Here is a 16,835-nt window from a genome sequence, read left to right as displayed (position 1 = left end):
TGCAATTCCTTGAATATTTTGTTGCTGAATTTGCGGAAATAGCGATGGTGGCCCAGACAAAAGAAGCTGGTGGAGAGGGTTGGCCGGGCGGTAACTGGGTCCCCCGGACAATGTTTGTAAACACTCGGCATAACATCGGCCTTACTTTACCCCTCCTAGATTCTCGTCTTTCCCGAACGCGTCGACGCGCCGTCACTCAGTTAGATTGGCTCCGAAAGGGCACACTACCTATCTACTGACTTGTTGAGCATCCCTCTTAGCTCTCACCTCTGCTCTCACCTCTACTCTCACTTTGTCCCCATCTCCCACGCCATGCGGTAGTCATGGGTATCCCCGGCATCTACAAAGAGATTGGCGCAGGCACTCGAATAGCCCTAGCCAAACTCGCTGCCCAGAAGTTCGTCCAAAGTGGCCGCCCACTACGCATCGCCATAGATACCGCGATATGGCTGGTCCAGATCCAATCTGCTAAAGGTATGCGCTTCCTTCTCGGAACTGCGCAGAGCATTGCAACTCACAGCCTACAGGTGGAACCAACCCGGCCCTGCGAACATTCTACTATCGTCTACTCCGATTACTATCCCTTTCAATCGACCCCCTCTTCGTTTTCGACGGACCAAAAAAGCCCAAATTCAAGCGCAACAAGCAGACTGGTCCCAACGTCGCCACAGTTCCCGAGTTCCTCGCAAAGCAACTACTGAAACAATTCGGATTCCCTTACCATGAGGCGCCAGGTGAGGCAGAGGCAGAATGCGCATTGTTGCAGAGAACGGGGATCGTAGACATGGTACTGAGTGAAGATGTCGATACGCTCATGTTCGGGAGCAAGATGACGATACGCAACTTCTCGGCAGAAGCTAAAGGCAAGACTGCTACACACGTCAACTTGCACGACTCGGAGAAGACGAAGGCTGGACCCTCTGGCTTAGATCGCGAGGGTATGATTCTCGTAGCTATGATGAGCGGCGGCGACTACGCTCCAGAAGGCATCCGAGACTGCGGTCCCAAGGTTGCATGCGAGGCCGCTCGAGCTGGTTACGGCAAGAAGCTTTGTGAAGTCATGAATGACGCGAGGAAGCTCGAGGAGTGGAAGACTGATCTTGCGGAAGAGTTGCGAACCAACAAGAGCAAGTTCTTCAGAACAAAACACCCCGGTATTGAGATTCCGGACAGCTGGCCAAGGTTGGAAATTCTGAAGCTCTACATGCACCCGGCGACTTCCTCCTCAGGTGCTCTTGACCGACTCCGAGGGACTCTGTCGTGGGACGGAGACATAGACCTTGCGGGGTTGCGCACCTTCACTTCGGATGCCTTCAAGTGGCAGGGCAAGACTGGAGCAAAACACTTTATCCGCAACATGGCGCAACCCATGCTTGTGCGTAAGCTACGGCTGCGTGGGAAGATGGCTGCAGCCGAAATGGCCTCACAAAAGACAACCGACCAGCTTGAAGAGGAAGAGAGCGAGCTAGTTGCGAAAATCCACAGCAGGAGAGCACATGTGTCAACGGACCAGATGGAGGAACTGCGCATTTCCATTGTGCCCGTCAAGCTCGTTCCTATCGACTTGGATGCCGAAGAAGAGGACGACGAGAACTCGGTCGCGGATTTGGAGTCTGAGGAAGTCGTTGCGCAGGATGGAGAGGAGGGTACTGCAAAGCGCCCATCTCAATACAACCCTGAAGAACTGGAAAGACACTGGGTTCTGGACACGCTCGCCGCATATGGTGTACCTGTCAAGGTCGAGGACTGGCGCGAGGCCCAACGAAAAAAGAATGCACCAAAGGAGCCAAAGGCGAAGAAGCCCAGGAAAGAGACGACCAAGAAGCCGGCCACCAAGGGCGGCATGCCTGTAGGTGCACTTGACCGATATACAAGCGTCAGCAAACCGACCGCCGGCCTATCACAGAAGCCGACAAGAGCGAAGTCACCAAGTGTTGACACACTGGACCTTTCTGGACTCGGAGACGCACCTGCGCAACAGAATAGCTCGGTTCGTCTTACAGAAGAGACTACAAAGCCACTTGAGCGCATAGCTTCCGCGCCCAACTTTGTCAACCTGTGTTCCTCGCCCCCAGCGCCAGAACCAGAAAAGTCACAGTCTTTTTCGACAACCTTCGACGAGCATTACCGGTCTCCAAATGTCACCAAGCGGGCCAAGACTTTCCGCCGAACACGGAGCGCCAACGACTCAATCCTAGACGACCATGAATCTCTCCCCAGGCTCGGAACCAAGAAGCCAGCGCCGACAAAGTCAAGGAGTCAGAAGAATATGGTACCGCACGTCGATACGTCACCTTCAAAGCGTCAAGTGTCGATTGAGGAGTCCCTGCGATCACGGAGGAAGGTCTCGGTCACGTTGCCTTCCTTGAATGAAGTAGAGCAAATGGACCTGACCAGCTCACCGGCTGCGCCCCGTCCAGCGGCGGAGAAGACAACTGCTGGAAGCTTCACACAATCTACCTCATCCAAGGGCAGAGAAGCTCTGTCGCCGACTTCTGAAAATCCCATGCCTCGCCGCAGCGCAAAAATGCCATCAACATCCAAGATCTCAAGCATTCGGTCTTCGCCACCAAAATCTCCGGGTGCCAGACCTCAAAAGGCAACGCAGCGTCGCGCTTCCCCGACGGCCCAGCCACCGCGCATAGACCGCGTGTTTGGCTCATCCAAGGCATCCACAGAAGCGCCCAAAAAGCGCGCCATCAAGCTGTGCGGCAGCCAAGACGCCTCCTGGACATACGTCGACCGCGACTCGGAGCACCTGGATCTGAGTGGATCCTCTCAAGGCTCAGCTGGAACCAGCAGTGCGCCTAACGTTGCAAAGAAATCAGGGCAGCCACGACCCAAAGCATTCAGAGAAAGCGCTGTCGAGATGCTCGACCTGACTGGTGCTTAAAGCGTCATGAGGGAGGCATTAACGTAAATAGACATGAATTGCGTCGGGGAGTCACGCATTTGGATATTTCTATACCCTGGGCGGACCATAGTTTGAACGGCGCTGGGGCTTTTGAAACGCTCCCTTTTTGTTATTCTTGCATCTGCATTTTTTGAGCGAGTTTGGATACTTGGATATGATTATGGGCGGCAACCTTCTCTTTGGCCGGTTGGGGCGCATCCATTTGATACCCATACAGCATGTCACCCGCTCTATCCAAAGTTTCTGAATTGATCGAGTGGCTCCTGGTCAAGGGGGCGAATCGATATCAATTGCGGCGGCAAGATCAATGTGCTTCTGCAAATTCCTAAATCCTTTCAGAACAGGCCTTCCCAAAAGCCCAAAATCAACCACTCTAAATGCCGGACCGTTTGCCTGCATTTCATTCTACTGCAAGATTGAAACTGGCACAGTAGGTGAGAAAAGAAATCGCTAATCCAAGAATCTCTATTACTAAACCAGAGCGCGTAGAGACATGGAGTTCTCGAGCGCTTGATACCTTCAACATAGAGAGAATTTTTCTCATGATCGGTAGTTACAGGGAGCATTCAAGCGCTTGCGTCTAAGTGTGCAACGACTTGAAGCTGGGCTCAAGTTGAATTTCTTTCCTCACCTACTGTGCTGGTAAGGGAGTCGCAGCGTGGCGACTACTTGCTTCGATGAGGTAGCTGGGACAGTCACTTGGAAGTTGACGCGGCGGAAGTGAGGGCGGCTCGAGAGACGTAATCGTGATCGCCGCTCGAACTTCATATTTGAAAGACTTGAGGGAAGGAGCCTTCGGAATTGTTGGCGTCCACTTTGAAGCTTCGGAGGAGAATTGAGGCTGGTTACGATAGGAGCAACTACTCGCCGTGCACGACCCGACGCCGGCAACCTACATATATGTAGGTAGGAAATAACCTCTGCGCGCTTTGACGCGTCACCTGTCACCTGGCCGCGACTGTCCGTTTGCAACCTCTTCCACGTACATCAACTTCTTCTTGCTGAGAACTTTCTCAGCGACTCCAACCAAACCAGACTTGCAACGCCGACAATTGCGAACACTTGAAAGCATGGGAACCCCTGCACACGCCATCCGAGACAATGACTGCCTCAATACCACAGGCGGCCGCTCTTTCGTTGTCAATGGCATGTTCGAAGAGCCCGGCGCCCTTGAAAAATATGAAGCTTCTCAAGCCGACAACGATTACATCATGGCTCCTTGCCACGTATCTTCCGGCGCCGTCGCACCTCACCGCGACTCTGTCCTGATCGCCGTTGACGGCGCCTGTCGGGGAAATGGCCAACTGGATGCTATGGCAGCTTATGCCGTATTCTTCGCTCCATCTTCGCGCTTCAACAGATCAGCAATCTTGCCTACCGAGAATGCCACATCCACTTCCCAGCGCGCTGAGCTCTCAGGAGGCATCGCGGCACTGGAAGAGGCCAAGCAGCTCACGCGTCCGGGCCTGTTCATGCCGAGAGGACAGGTGCCCGACATGAAGCAAGTGGTGATCAAAACCGACTCGGAGTACCTCTGCTTCGGCGCCACCGAATGGATCGCCAAGTGGAAGAAGAACGGATGGAAGAACGCGCGCGGCCGTCCAGTTGCCAACCGTGGCCTTTTCCAGAAGCTAGACGGCGCTGTCAGAGCTCTCGAGGAAATGAACATACTGGTACAGTTCTGGCACGTCCCCCGCAAGCAGAACTGCAAGGCAGACGCCCTCGTCAACGAGAGGCTGGACAAGCGCGAACAGGCTGTGAGCCACACGCGTACCCAGCGCCGCCGCAATATCCTCATCCTTTTGTTCGAAGAAGAGGATACGTTCTGTAGCATGTACAAAGACTTTCTGCAAGACCTGGAGGACCATGCGGAGGTCCGCAGGGGGAACTCCATCATGCGTGCTTTGGAATACCTGGGATCGAACACGCCGGACGCCATCATCGTCGCCGACTCCTACGTCGCCAGGGAGATAAATGAATTCACCGTCGACCTCATGGTGCGAATGGAAGAATACGTGTTGGCTGGAGGCACTGCGGTCTTTGGCTGCATGTTCAGCAGCTTCATGCCCATGCCGGACTATGGCCCCTTCTTCAACACCCATTTCGGATTTCCGTGGGAGACTGGCTCTTACGAGCGTCTCACGGCCAAGGTCAACACGCCCGTTCATGAGAAATTGCCTCGCGAATCGGCTCTTGTGACGGTCAGCAGCCAGAAGGCGCTGTGCCTAAAGAACGTCGAGGCCGGACACAGGCTATATGAGATTGTCGATGGAAGACCTTCACAGCGCAAGGAGACGCCGATTGCGTGGGCAAAGGTCGGAAAGGGATGGCTTGGAGTTTCTGGAGACGTCAACAATGAACAAGTGTCGCAGCGGGCCATTCTGGCAATGTGTAATCTCTCCTTCTAGAACGGCGATGGTCGCAGTGATCACTGGCTCGCAAAAGTTCTGAGAGTGGTCAGAGTTGAATGTTGCACGGGATCAACAGGCTTACGCAGAGAAGGGATCAGTTGGTCCGTACGAGTGTGAGTCAAAGGACAACGAAAATATCTAGCTCGGGCGAGACGTGGAAGTACTTGCACAGAGGGTGTCTCTTCAACAAGGTTGCGAGAAGCGCAGTTGAGCTTTTTTCTCGAAGGAATCAAATAACGTGGAGATAGTATTGCGCTATACACTTACCTAATAAGTATTTCCAGAGCATCCAAATCGACCTCTCCCATCACGTATGAGGTCTCGCCTGTCACATGTGGGTGTGTATATGTGTTAAGGGTACATACACTCTCGTATATCCAGTAATTCCTCACTTAATGATCAATTTTAGAGCATCGAAGCCACCCACTCATCTCGCGTAAGGGGCAAAACAACCTGCCGGAGAGGTGAACTCCAGAGGGGTCCTGAAGCCGCACAACGAAGACGATCCACTGCGATCGGCGCTCGGATTGAGCAACGCAGTTGGTATCGACGACGACATAGCGTACTATGGTATCATTAAATCTCATAACACATCCAAGAATAATTACATACACTACACATTCATTCCTCCTCTTCATCCCTCATCTCTCTCCCTCTCTCTCTTCCTGCCCTCAAAACGTCCACATCTCTCGCGCCTACAACTCGGTCTTGCGACTCGACGCGCCCTTGCCGCCGACGGTGAAGCGGTACTCGGCCTGCAAGACGTAGGGGTCGGTCTCGGGGCCAAAGATGTTCTTCTTCTCGCGCTGCCACTCGGGCTGGTTGATCGAGTCGATCCAGTCCTCGACCTCCATGACGACGCAGCCGTACTTTTCGACGACGCGCGGTCGGTTCGTGTTGTTGAAGAAGCCTTGGGTGTTTTTGATGGGGAGAGTACCTGGGAGATTGTGTGAGTTGAGGGGTTCAGGGGGGTGGGGGAAAGATCTCGGGGGAAAAGGGGGAGGGAGGGGTAAGGTGGGGGCTGGGCAGGGCAAGACAACTCACCATTCATCGAATTGCACGAGTACATCTGAAACGCATCCTGATCGGTAAAGACGTCGACCTTGATGCCGGAAAAGTCGCTGCTCAAGCTGGCGACGGGGCCCTTGGTGCGCCAATCATAGGGGCCGTCCTGGGCCCTGTTGACGATGAAGCACGTGTCGTAGCCCGCGCAGCCGGCGCCGCAGTTGCCCTGGATCTCGGGCTTTGCAATGTCCTTGCCGATTTGCTTGGGGCTGCTCCAGAAGTCGTTGACGGAGCCCTTTTCGTTGGGCAGGATGGTCCCGTCCGGGATCAGGATGCTGTCGACGCCGACGCGCTGGCCCGAGTACGGCAGCGAGAAGGTGTGGTTGAGGGCGTTGGCCGTGTCGTTGGATTGGAAGCCGTCGAGGTTCCAGTACGTCTTTGGGGCGATGTTAGTGGTTTGGGGTACCATCGCGATGTAGGCTGTCTGTTGCAAGGGAGGACGTTGGAGCACTCACGTGAGAGCTAAGCATGATGGGTGTCTTCTTAGTCAGAGCCGTCGCGCCCATCTTCAGATGCCATGTATATGGCGTCAGCGTGTACTGGACGAAGGACTGGACATCTCCAGGAAAGCCTTGTTCGCCATCTTTGTCGAAGAGCGTAAAGGTGATGGAATTGGAGGTGTAGGCGGCGACGGTCCAGTTGCGCTGGCACATGGTCAGTCACAAGTCATCTTGAATTTGCAAAACAAACTTACCCAATCCCATCCATTGGATCCTCCATGAAGCGTATCTACGCCGTCGTTCTCGTTCTTGACCGTGTTGTACGTGATGCCGTCGATTTCAAAAGTGCCGTTCTTGATGCGGTTGGCGTAGCGGCCTTGCAACGCCAGCGTGTCAGCCAACCAGGAAAACAGAAAACGGAACCAAAACGCAACGGCTGGGACGGCTGGCCAATGGGAGAACTCGTCACGGGAGACGGGTCCCAAATTCCAATCGCAAATGTTTTCTCCAGGAAAAATAGTTCAAATGACGCTATCGGTGAACTAATGCAACTACTCACCGGGAACACCGCCCAAATGCGGGTGCAGCTTGTCGATGCTGTAGTAGCTTGCATTGTCGAAGCCGAGTACAATGTCGCGTTCGATGCCGTTGGAGTCATTCAGGAAGAGGTTAGAGATGGAGGCGCCATAGGGGATAAAGTTGGCGCGAATGCCCTCTGCTGATATGGTGTACTTGCCATCGGCATTCTGGGCAGAGACTCCAGCTGCAGACAAGGCCAGCGCCAAAGCCACTTGGAAAGCGGTCGCAGCGACCATTGTAGGAGTGATTGCGAATTGTCGCTCAACAATCAATCTGTAAGGTCAAGGAGCGCAAGGGCCGTGATATAGGCGACTGAAGGATGACCAGAGTTGTGGCTGCGACAGCGAGACAATTGTCAGCGCCGGTCCAAGGGCGAAGAGGATTTTAATATGGAAGATGAATGGTAGAGCCGCAATGCAAAGCAGCAAATTCGAGCAACCCAAGTACCCGGACAGAGCTAGCCGTCTTCCATTACGTGTGTTCGGGGTGAAGGGTACCCCGCAAGCCCGCCGCTCGCATGACCTCGACTAACAGGTGGCTGGCGAGCTGCTCTGGGGAACTGGGGCCGGCTAAAGAGCGAATGGAAACGATCATCAGGCACAACCTTTTTGTCCACCACCTCCTGCTTTCGGCTTTTACTCATGGTCTCTTGCTCGGCATGCCGTTTTGCTACTCGCTGTGTTTGTCCACTACTCAGACAAATCCTCCCGCTCGCCGCTGACGCTGCTCCAGCCCAGTTGACGCGCAACGCCGCTTCCCTCATGGCTTCCACTTCAGGCGCCCCTTCCAGCTCACCGTAGTGGCACGACAGCCCCGCTCGAAGGATCCGATGGCGTGCTGCCTCTGGCGCATTGCTGCGCACCCTCTGTCGACCGCCTTTCTCGACGTACTGAAGTGATCATCGCCTGTGACGCCTCCTTGCAGCATCCCTGCCCACAAGAAAGGCGGGGAAATAAGGGCTCGCCTGTCACCCGCAATCAGCCATCCAAACCCAATTCCTTCCAACGCCTTTCATCTGCCGTCTGTTTCGCTTAGATGCCATGTTTGCAACTGGATTCTGCAGTTTGTTTGTTGGCAACGGGTGAGGTTCAAGTCATTGCTGCATGGCAGATCGAATCAACAGCTCCTCTTCGTAGTACTCGTTTCCAGTCGGTGGATACCTGCAGGTGTAAAAAGCTATCCTCAGAAAAGGCTTCTGCAATGACCCTTTTGTCCAAAGCACCATCTGAAAACAAAGACACAAGCCACTCGTCGACTCATGGCTTGCAAATAGCAAACAGAACCAAGTTACTTCTCATCGGCTTATTGAACGCCACAACTCAGTCACCAAAACGCAACAAACTTTCCCAATTGGTCTTGCAACTTCCGATTCCATCACGGCGTTAACCTCAACACCAAGCTTTCCTTGGCAGCGCACAAAGCCAAATGTTTCTTCCAGCCTCTTCCACACCTCTCCTTCCTCCCTCCACAACATCACCAGCCACCCTTGCTGTGCTGCTTTTCTCTGTCCATGCATGTGCATGTTCCCGCTCATGAATTGATACCACACATGTCGTGCTACATGAAGTATCCACATAGCCGGTCAGCGAGGCTGAGTTCCTCCGATGCCACTGTCGTGCACCCCTCGGACTTTCCGGCAATATCGCGGATTTCGTCGGCGGATGCGTCGGTTGGTTGGAAGAATGGTAAGTCGACTAGGACTGACTATATGCAAGTGTAGTTACGTGATGTCTTCGCCAATCTGTCGTCGATTGTAATTGACTCCAGCCGGAACGTCCGTTCTGTGTCCGAGTTTTGCACTGTTTTGTGAGTCCTCTACCTTCAGGAAGTTGACATGAAGACTGATGGGAGATATATCAAGGTGGACTCGAAGACTCTGGCTCGAAAGCTCGAATCCGGACGAATCCGCCGGCTTCCGAGGCCTTGCGTATGGTAAGAGCTCTAGGAAAAAGCAGGTGGTCTGTGATATCGAAAAAGGAGAAGAATGAGTGGTGACAATAGTCACAGGAGAAAGGTATCCAAAATCCGGAACGGCCCGAATTATGGATAAGCTTACTGAGACTGCGAGAGAATAGGACACCCCATCAGCAAACTCCTATGTTTTGGGATCGAAAACTCCGTGCGATTGTAATCTTCCCCACATCTACGGGTAGACCACGGACAGCGAAGGGGCGCTCCAGACTACAGAAAAGATGGTCCGCGTCCCTTCACTCACGAGAGCAACTTTGGCCGCAAGATCCACACGGATCACTTCTCCAGGTCTACCTCAAGCCACAGGCCTTGAGGCATTACTACGGTCCTACTCATGATTAATGACGCTACGCGTTATCGATGGGTACCAACCCAGCTCAAATCGAATGGCCAGGCACCAAGTACAGACTGTTCACGGTGGCCATGATGCTGGCATACAAATTCCTTAACGACAGATGCCAGAGACACAACCTGGGCCAAAAGGTCAGGAGTAGTCTTGAAGAGTTGAGAGCTGTAGAGCGCATGTTTCTCTACTACATGTGTTATGATCTATCCTTCCCATTGGAAGGACAAGATGTGAACAGCCGGCACTTCACGCTCTGCCCGCCCCACAATACATTTCAGGCAATGGATGTCAGTCTTGGTGGCACGTCTTCAACAGTCGGTTGTGCTTGTCGCGCTGTTGTACCTCTGGCGCCTCAAGACGGCCAACTGGGCGCAAGTCCAATTTCCAGGCATTGTGTTTGACACCAACACGTTCCCGCTGTCCACGCCTGCCCTGTCGGAATCCGCCAACCCGACGCTACAATTTCGGGGCTGGACGGCAAGGTTGGTGTCCCGGTTTGACCTGCCGGTTGATATTCTTGCGCTGTTGTACATCTGGCGCTTTAAGACGGCCGACGTGCGTCAACATGTAGAGCGACACGCTGAGTATCCGTTGTTTGCGGTGGCGATGATGCTCGCCAGCAAATTCGTCATCGATAGACAACGGATATCAGACACAGCCTGGGCAGACATGTCCGACATGATTGAAGAGCTACAAATCACGGAGCGCGCGTTTCTCGACCGCATCGGTTACCATCTCTTTTGCTCACCAGAAGAACTGGATAGCTGGCACTTGACGCTTGGACAACTTGGGACTTACGCCTACAATGCCTACACGGCGTGGTACACGACGGTCAATCTTACGTCGACGGTTATCTTGCCACCGGCGTTCCCGTTCCCCAGTTATCCGAGTCAAGGGCCGCCGCAGTCTACCGATGGCGCTGGTCCAAGCCAGCCCGTTCCTGGACGGACGACGAGCTCCTTGCTGTGTACAAGTCCATCTGCTACCTCGAAAAGCTACTGCGTCTGTAGGATCCTCCTACGCGAAAGTTGACCAACGCCGCATCAGCCGACAAGTCAGGGTTAGGGTTATGTTGTCTTCAGGCAGTAGATGAAGAACAACGCCAAAACCACAACGTTCTGTGTCATCTACATGGTCGACAGAGTTGTGGCTACCCATTCCCTGAAGTGCATCGTTGGGCAGGCACGTTCTGACAGAGGAGGCGTCGACAGTGGGACGGTGTTTGTGTCAAACACAAGAGGCAGAAACGACGGGGACTCGAACAGAAGAGCCGTGACATCGGCGGCGAGTTGAGACAGACTCCGCTCATGCGTTAGGATCGTGTGCGGGACCAAGTGGCGGTTGGGAAGCGAATCATGCCCCAAAATATGGGGGACGCGCGAAGTGTCGATCTGTTTTGATGTAAGCTCTGACCAACGCTGCTACTTAGAATGGAACACTATACCCATTCAGTCAAGGACGCCTGTCCCGTACCTGCTCTCTGAGCAATTTTAGCAGCCTGTTTATTGGCAAGCCTTACTCTTTTCCAACCTGAAGATTAGGCAGAGGGGGGAGGTTCACTTCGTAACACACCTGCAACATAGACTCCATTGCTGCTTTGATGTGGTGTGTGGATTTCTTGTTGGACAAATCGAAGAATCCAAAAAGTGGAGGAGGATTGAGAAGAACAAGAGAGGAAGAGACTGGAGCGGAATCAACGGTTGTGAGGTTGGCAGCCTACTGCAGGTCAGTACGTACTCTGACTCCCTTGCGAGTAGGAGGTACAGCTGGTAGTAGGATGTGAAGTGGTCGCGTACGTGGATCCTTTCGAGCTCTCACGTCGATCAGCTCCATTGGGACTCGCTCGAACTCCGATGCGCTGCTCAGCTGAAGGGCCACGAGCTCCGCGGATACGCCTTCCGCTTCAAAGCCCCCGAATCAACAGTCCTAGACACTGCGGCCCTCGACTTCATGGAGAGAGCTACCCCAAGAGGACAAGGTTGAACTTAGCGCGTACAACACCGACCTCCACGATTACGAGAGGCACCAATCCAGCGTCCTCCATCTCTGCGGCATTGCGCTTGCCCTTCTTATCCTTCTTTTGGTTGTAGTAGTCCTTGTACTTGCAGCCAGGGCGACGAGAGATCTTGCAAGAGGCACACGTGTATCCCTCGAGTTGTCGACGCACAATGGCGATTGTTATGAGCCCGGAATCCACTTCTGGGCTCTGTTCTCTTTGTCCCTTGGTGTTTTCTCGCCTTCATTAGCACAACCTTCTCTGCACGCCCATACGCACGCGTACCACGACGTTGATACGCCACCGCCACCATGCATCCACCAGCCGGAACCGCCTACAGCACCCTCCAAGAGACAAAAGAATGCCGTTTCCCTTGCCATTGGCACCCACGCAAACTCTCAAGCCAGTCAACAACAACAATACGCAGAGATACGCGGCATTCAAAACAGCGTGGATTCAGGTGTAAACTAGGTGGATTTGTGGATTTCGAACAAAACAGCGTTAATTCAGTCTCAAAATGGGTGGATTCTGTACACAAGATGTGGTGTAGACCCTGATCACGTCCAATCAAAAAAGTCGAAAATGGTCCTATCAATGCTAAATATATCTCGAATGTGACATTCAGATGTGACTTCTCGAGTACAGCCTTTTTTTGAGTGAGTTGTGCTGGTGGGAGAGAGGGGGAGCCCGTAAGTTGAGCTGTGGGAAAACTTGAGATGCTCTACAGCACACCTACATTTGCACCTGACCATAAGTTCCTGAAGTACCCCATCCGTTAGACAGGCATGGAGCTGAAGAGAAGAGTGCTCTATCAAGCTTTTACTCACCAGTTGACAAATTATGGGGCAGTCTTAGAAAGAGCGGATCAGAAATCCCGACCAAAAGATGCCGTGATGCCCACTTTGAGAACTGCCCTCTCGCTCTAAGACTCCCCAGTCCATGGCCCTGGAGCCACGACTTTCTGAGCAACTCAATCTACTCTCTTGGACCCATTGTTCCATCATCCCTTTTTTCTCCGGTTTCATTTCTCACGCCTAGCCTGTGATGCTCACACACTCATAAAAAATTTCGAAAACTCTTCTTAGCAATGCATCCATTTTCTGAGCCAGAGATGATGGCGGAGGGTGATAGCAAAGGCCGAACAAACGACCGCTGCTTAAATCGATGAGCTTCCTCCAGCCGACGCCTTTTCTGCGACTCTTGCTATGCTCATAGGCGACCGTATCCTTCCCTAACGCCGTGATTTCCATTCCCATTTCTCGTCGTTCGCAAATAACTCTCACATGTCGGGGTTCCTGTTCTCATCTTTCAGAGGATGGCCCCTTTCCCAACGGCCTTAGCGCCTGTCATACGGATTTCCACGGTGGCCACCACGGCCGCCGCCACGTCCTCCGTGTCCACCTCTGCCACCACCGCGGTAATTGCTACCACCTCCATGGCTGCCGCCTCCGTATCCGCCGCCTGGCCTGTAGTTGTCATCACCACGGTGGCCACCAGGTGCATAGTGGTCGTCTCGCCGTCCACCTCCGTATCCGCCGCCGCCGCCGTAGCCACCACGTCCTCCTCCGTAGCCACCGCCGTTTGGAGGACCGCCATGTCCAGGAGGAGGTGGCGGCATGAAGCCGTTGGCAGCCGCAACGTTGGGCGGAGGAGGAAGCCATCCATTGGCAGCGGCTTGGTGCGGCGGGGGTGGAGGGAATCCAGGATTGATGAAAGCGGCAAACGGGTTCTCAGGATTCAGTTGGCCACCGGGGCCGCGAGGTCCAGAGCCAGGCGCCGAATCACGAGAGCCGTAGTTGATGGAACCATTGCGGTGGTTTCCGCGTGGTGGACCGTTGGAGTACCGGTTCTGGTTGTGGGAGGAGTAGCCGCGGTTGTCATTGTGCAGAGGAACACCGCCAAAGGAGCGGCCTGTGTGCTGGGCACGGTTTGCCGTAGATTGAATGTCTGCGGAGTCGAGAGCCGGAGGAGGAAATTCCACTCCTCGCAGAATCATCGACTTGTGGACATTGCTCGACTTGGGCATTTCAAAGTGAACACTGTGAAGGCTTGTAAGTGGCCATAAATGAGCAAAACATGAAAGTACTGACCTAATCGACTTGTCTTCGTCCAAGTCCGGCATGCCCTTGGTTTCCAGCGGAAAGACCAGAGAGCTCTCCGGCAAGTAGTCCTCGTTCTTTTCAACCTTACCTGACAGCCCTTGACTGACAAGAGGGTCGAGCTTGTGCATCGATTTGTCCTGCTTCTTGGAGTAAAAAACCTTGGCGACTTCTTCGTAAAGCGGATGTTGAGTAGAAAACAAAAGCACGTCCTTTCCAAACTCGTTGCGCGCGGTCTCTTCCGCAGTCAGCAGAGGATATTTCGTGTCCATGGCCTTCAAGAGACGCTTCTCATCGATGAAAGGAAGAAGCGCGACACCCTTCCACGCCATCTTCTCACCGTTGAGATCAACGACAAAGTCTTCTGGGTAAAAGTCGACGATGTCGCTGTCCTCCTCGGTCATCAATGGGCGGAATACCTCTGGGATGGCATGGTTCGACGCGGCAGGCAAGACACCCATGAGCTGCTCATACGGTCTGAAAGGCTTGCCCTTGTCAAACGTGATGTCCATTTTTCCAATGTCAACAAAATCCGCTGCAAACGGTGCGTAGTGATGAGGGTAGTACCACGTCCAGGAGGGACAGCCCTGGAAGTAGTAGAGAAGAACCCATGCAAGACCCTCAGTGTAGTCTCTGGCAACCTTGTGCCTGAACTCCAAGTCTGAAGGGTCGACGTGAAACTTTTGCTCATAGTACCTGTCGGCGTAGCCATCTTCCCACAGACGAACGGTGTCTTCGGGGGGCTCGTCGGTTTTGGGAGTCGAGACCTCAGGGGTGTCAGGGACGGAAGCATCGGCGCCCTCAACATCTTGCGTCTCCGCCTTTCTCTTGCCCGTACTGGGAGATGCTGTCGCGTCTCCACTAGTCGAGTCTACGTCCATCGTACTTTCCGTGCCCTCGGCTGCCTGCCTGGAAGGATTTTTCAAGCTTTCCTTCAACATGGCAGCCGCACTTTTGTTGGCCTGATTGGCCTGAAAGTTGGCCTTTCTGTTCACAAAGTTCTCGTGTGTCATAGACCTGGCCTCCTTCGACTGGAGCTCTCCGGGCGTGAATAAAGGCACATTGTTGATGAAGTCTTCGGCAGTCTCCTTCTTCCGGCCTTTGCCAGCAGGTGCATTTGCTCCGTTCCCAAATCCTTCGTTGGACTTCCTGGGACGCTTGCGATTGTTGGCCTCCATCCGTGCTCGAATCGCATCTTCCCTCTCCTTTCTGCGCTGGAAATTTCTTTCCCTCTTGTCTTCCGATACCTTGCGACGCTTGAAAATAGCATCTTCCTGCTTCGCAAGGCCGTTCAGGATGACCTGCGCCTTTTCCAGGTCCATGTGGCCATCCTTTGTAACGTACCCACCCATGCCGGGCAGGCAATCGCGCCAAATTGCAATCAGGGTATCAATTCCACCCTCCCTGATTTGAAGACTAGGGAGATGAGGCAAGAAGTCGTTACCCACGAAAAAGCACATGAACACCCAGTCGTCTAGAGCGCGCTCAAGATCAAATGGAAATCCTTGACTTCGCACGTTCAATTCAGCGGCCAAATACTCGCGGAGAATGGATACGTGCAACCAAATAAAGGGCTTCTCCCCAACTGGCGCTTGCTTGATATCGTGCTCATCTTGTTTGACTTTGATCTCGCCTTTGCACTGATCCGTGTAGTGTCCAGTTTGACCACATATTCTGCATGGCTTTGGCTTGGAGTCCTGGGCAAAAACATCTTCACGAAGGACTCGGAAGTGAGGCTCGTGAGTCGCCAAGCCCAGCATAATCAAATCGGCGTCCAACCCGTAGATAACATGGCGGGTATTGGGGTCATGGCCTTGAGAACGTCGCTGCGAGCGGATAAACTCCATAATCTTGTGCTCACCCTCTCCAGGGACAGTTGCGTCGGAGATAATTACTTTCAACTAAGATGTATTAGCACCGAACAAAACTGACTTGGGGCCTGAGCATACCAACTCCCACGCAGGATCAGTGTTCAACTTGTATGCGCACCAGTAACGCAGACTCTTTGCGAGGATATCCATGAATGGTGTTCCGGGAGTAATTGAGTTACTGTCCCACGTCTTCTTGACAATTGCCTCGTGGACACCTTCTTCTCCGCTTGTCTCGCGTTTTGACTTGAGCATTTTCATGAATTCTGCTTGGTCCTCATCCTTTTGTTTCGCTTCCTGGGCAGCACGGAATCGGCGCGAACGCTGCTGATTCATCTTGGCACGGGGAGCGACACCATCTGCAAACGTTAGCGTGTTAATCGAGAAAGATGGCGGAAGCGAAGAAAAGCAGTTGTAACGCCTCGAGACGTATCAACTTTGCGACTCGAATCCTGAAGAAGGTACCGAGCCCACGCCATGGCAGGGGCGACAAGACATACCGACAGCAATCATCAAAATCTTCCTTGGCCGCACCATGTTTACCACCCTTTCCGTGTACTTGAAGATTTCCAACATCATTTCCTCCTCAGTCTCAGGCGCCGGCTTGTCCTCGGGGTGGGAGCAAGGGTGGACGATGCCGTTCATGTCGAGGTACAAGTTGTCCATTTCCTCGCCGTTGGGGTTCGGCTTGGTTGTATCAACGGGCATCTTGGAGCCGTCGGCATACTCGAGAGGCTTATCTTCGACGACCGAGGAGACAATCTTGGGATATTTTTGCGAGAGCCATCGGAAAAGCGCTGGGACACCCATGTTGGCGGGTGAGAGCGGACAGCGCGCGTTTGCTCGAGCTGAGGGTGCGGAAGAGACTTCGGCGGCGAAACTGATCCGTCAAAGGCGACGGACTTGTTGAGGTGAGAGAAGGGACGCGGGCAGCGCCCAAGTTTGAAGATATCAGCGATTGATGCGGTCAATGCGCATTCCGTGGGAAAATGCGAGAGAGGTGCGCCGCAAGGGTTGTGTATGAGTGAGGGAGTGATGGTTGAAAGATCGAGGCGGAGCGCGGCGCGTCTTGGGAGCTCCACGCCCGGCCGGCTGCAGGTGATGCGCTCGGACCAGGCGACGCCGAGAAAAGGGCCCGCATCCCGG

General features: G+C 53.7%; 6 protein-coding genes across 6 annotated transcripts; 3 read left to right on the top strand and 3 right to left on the bottom strand.

Moving 5' to 3' along the window:
- Positions 1-323: 323 nt before the first annotated feature.
- On the top strand, positions 324-1,861 carry BKA78DRAFT_254885 (PIN domain-like protein; the record flags this gene model as incomplete). The annotated part of the gene is made up of 2 exons (XM_066884941.1): positions 324-474; positions 528-1,861. Coding segments are annotated over 2 exons (1,485 nt in total), but the record flags the coding sequence as incomplete, so codon positions are not given.
- Positions 1,862-3,984: 2,123 nt separating this feature from the next.
- Positions 3,985-5,322, top strand: BKA78DRAFT_297741 (ribonuclease H-like domain-containing protein; the record flags this gene model as incomplete). The annotated part of the gene is made up of 1 exon (XM_066886811.1): positions 3,985-5,322. One exon carries the CDS (start codon positions 3,985-3,987, stop codon positions 5,320-5,322), a length of 1,338 nt encoding a protein of 445 aa, XP_066741943.1.
- A 325-nt stretch (positions 5,323-5,647) lies between these two features.
- BKA78DRAFT_345573 (galactose mutarotase-like domain-containing protein) lies at positions 5,648-7,885 on the bottom strand. Its single transcript, XM_066890496.1, has 5 exons — positions 7,390-7,885; positions 7,085-7,206; positions 6,846-7,034; positions 6,370-6,766; positions 5,648-6,262 (listed from the first exon to the last, which is right to left on the bottom strand). Exons 1-5 carry the CDS (start codon positions 7,643-7,645, stop codon positions 6,021-6,023), a joined length of 1,206 nt encoding a protein of 401 aa, XP_066741942.1. The 5' UTR covers positions 7,646-7,885; the 3' UTR covers positions 5,648-6,020.
- A 2,126-nt stretch (positions 7,886-10,011) lies between these two features.
- On the top strand, positions 10,012-10,758 carry BKA78DRAFT_297739 (uncharacterized protein; the record flags this gene model as incomplete). The annotated part of the gene is made up of 1 exon (XM_066886810.1): positions 10,012-10,758. The coding sequence occupies one exon, from the start codon at positions 10,012-10,014 to the stop codon at positions 10,756-10,758; it is 747 nt and encodes a 248-aa protein (XP_066741941.1).
- Positions 10,759-11,166: 408 nt separating this feature from the next.
- Positions 11,167-12,102, bottom strand: BKA78DRAFT_345571 (uncharacterized protein; the record flags this gene model as incomplete). Its single annotated transcript, XM_066890495.1, has 5 exons — positions 11,167-11,256; positions 11,299-11,442; positions 11,464-11,592; positions 11,723-11,963; positions 12,008-12,102. The coding sequence occupies 5 exons, from the start codon at positions 12,100-12,102 to the stop codon at positions 11,242-11,244; spliced, it is 624 nt and encodes a 207-aa protein (XP_066741940.1). The 3' UTR covers positions 11,167-11,241.
- Positions 12,103-12,766: 664 nt separating this feature from the next.
- On the bottom strand, positions 12,767-16,742 carry BKA78DRAFT_175866 (XRN 5'-3' exonuclease N-terminus-domain-containing protein). Its single transcript, XM_066883325.1, has 3 exons — positions 16,190-16,742; positions 15,771-16,048; positions 12,767-15,722 (listed from the first exon to the last, which is right to left on the bottom strand). The coding sequence occupies exons 1-3, from the start codon at positions 16,497-16,499 to the stop codon at positions 13,059-13,061; spliced, it is 3,252 nt and encodes a 1,083-aa protein (XP_066741939.1). The 5' UTR covers positions 16,500-16,742; the 3' UTR covers positions 12,767-13,058.
- Positions 16,743-16,835: the final 93 nt, after the last annotated feature.

This window comes from Phyllosticta capitalensis (assembly GCF_038381095.1).
Source record: "Phyllosticta capitalensis strain CBS 128856 chromosome Unknown BKA78scaffold_8, whole genome shotgun sequence".
NCBI lineage: Eukaryota > Fungi > Ascomycota > Dothideomycetes > Botryosphaeriales > Phyllostictaceae > Phyllosticta > Phyllosticta capitalensis.
Note: the sequence above shows the minus strand (reverse complement) of the source record. Positions and strands in the feature narration are given on the sequence as shown.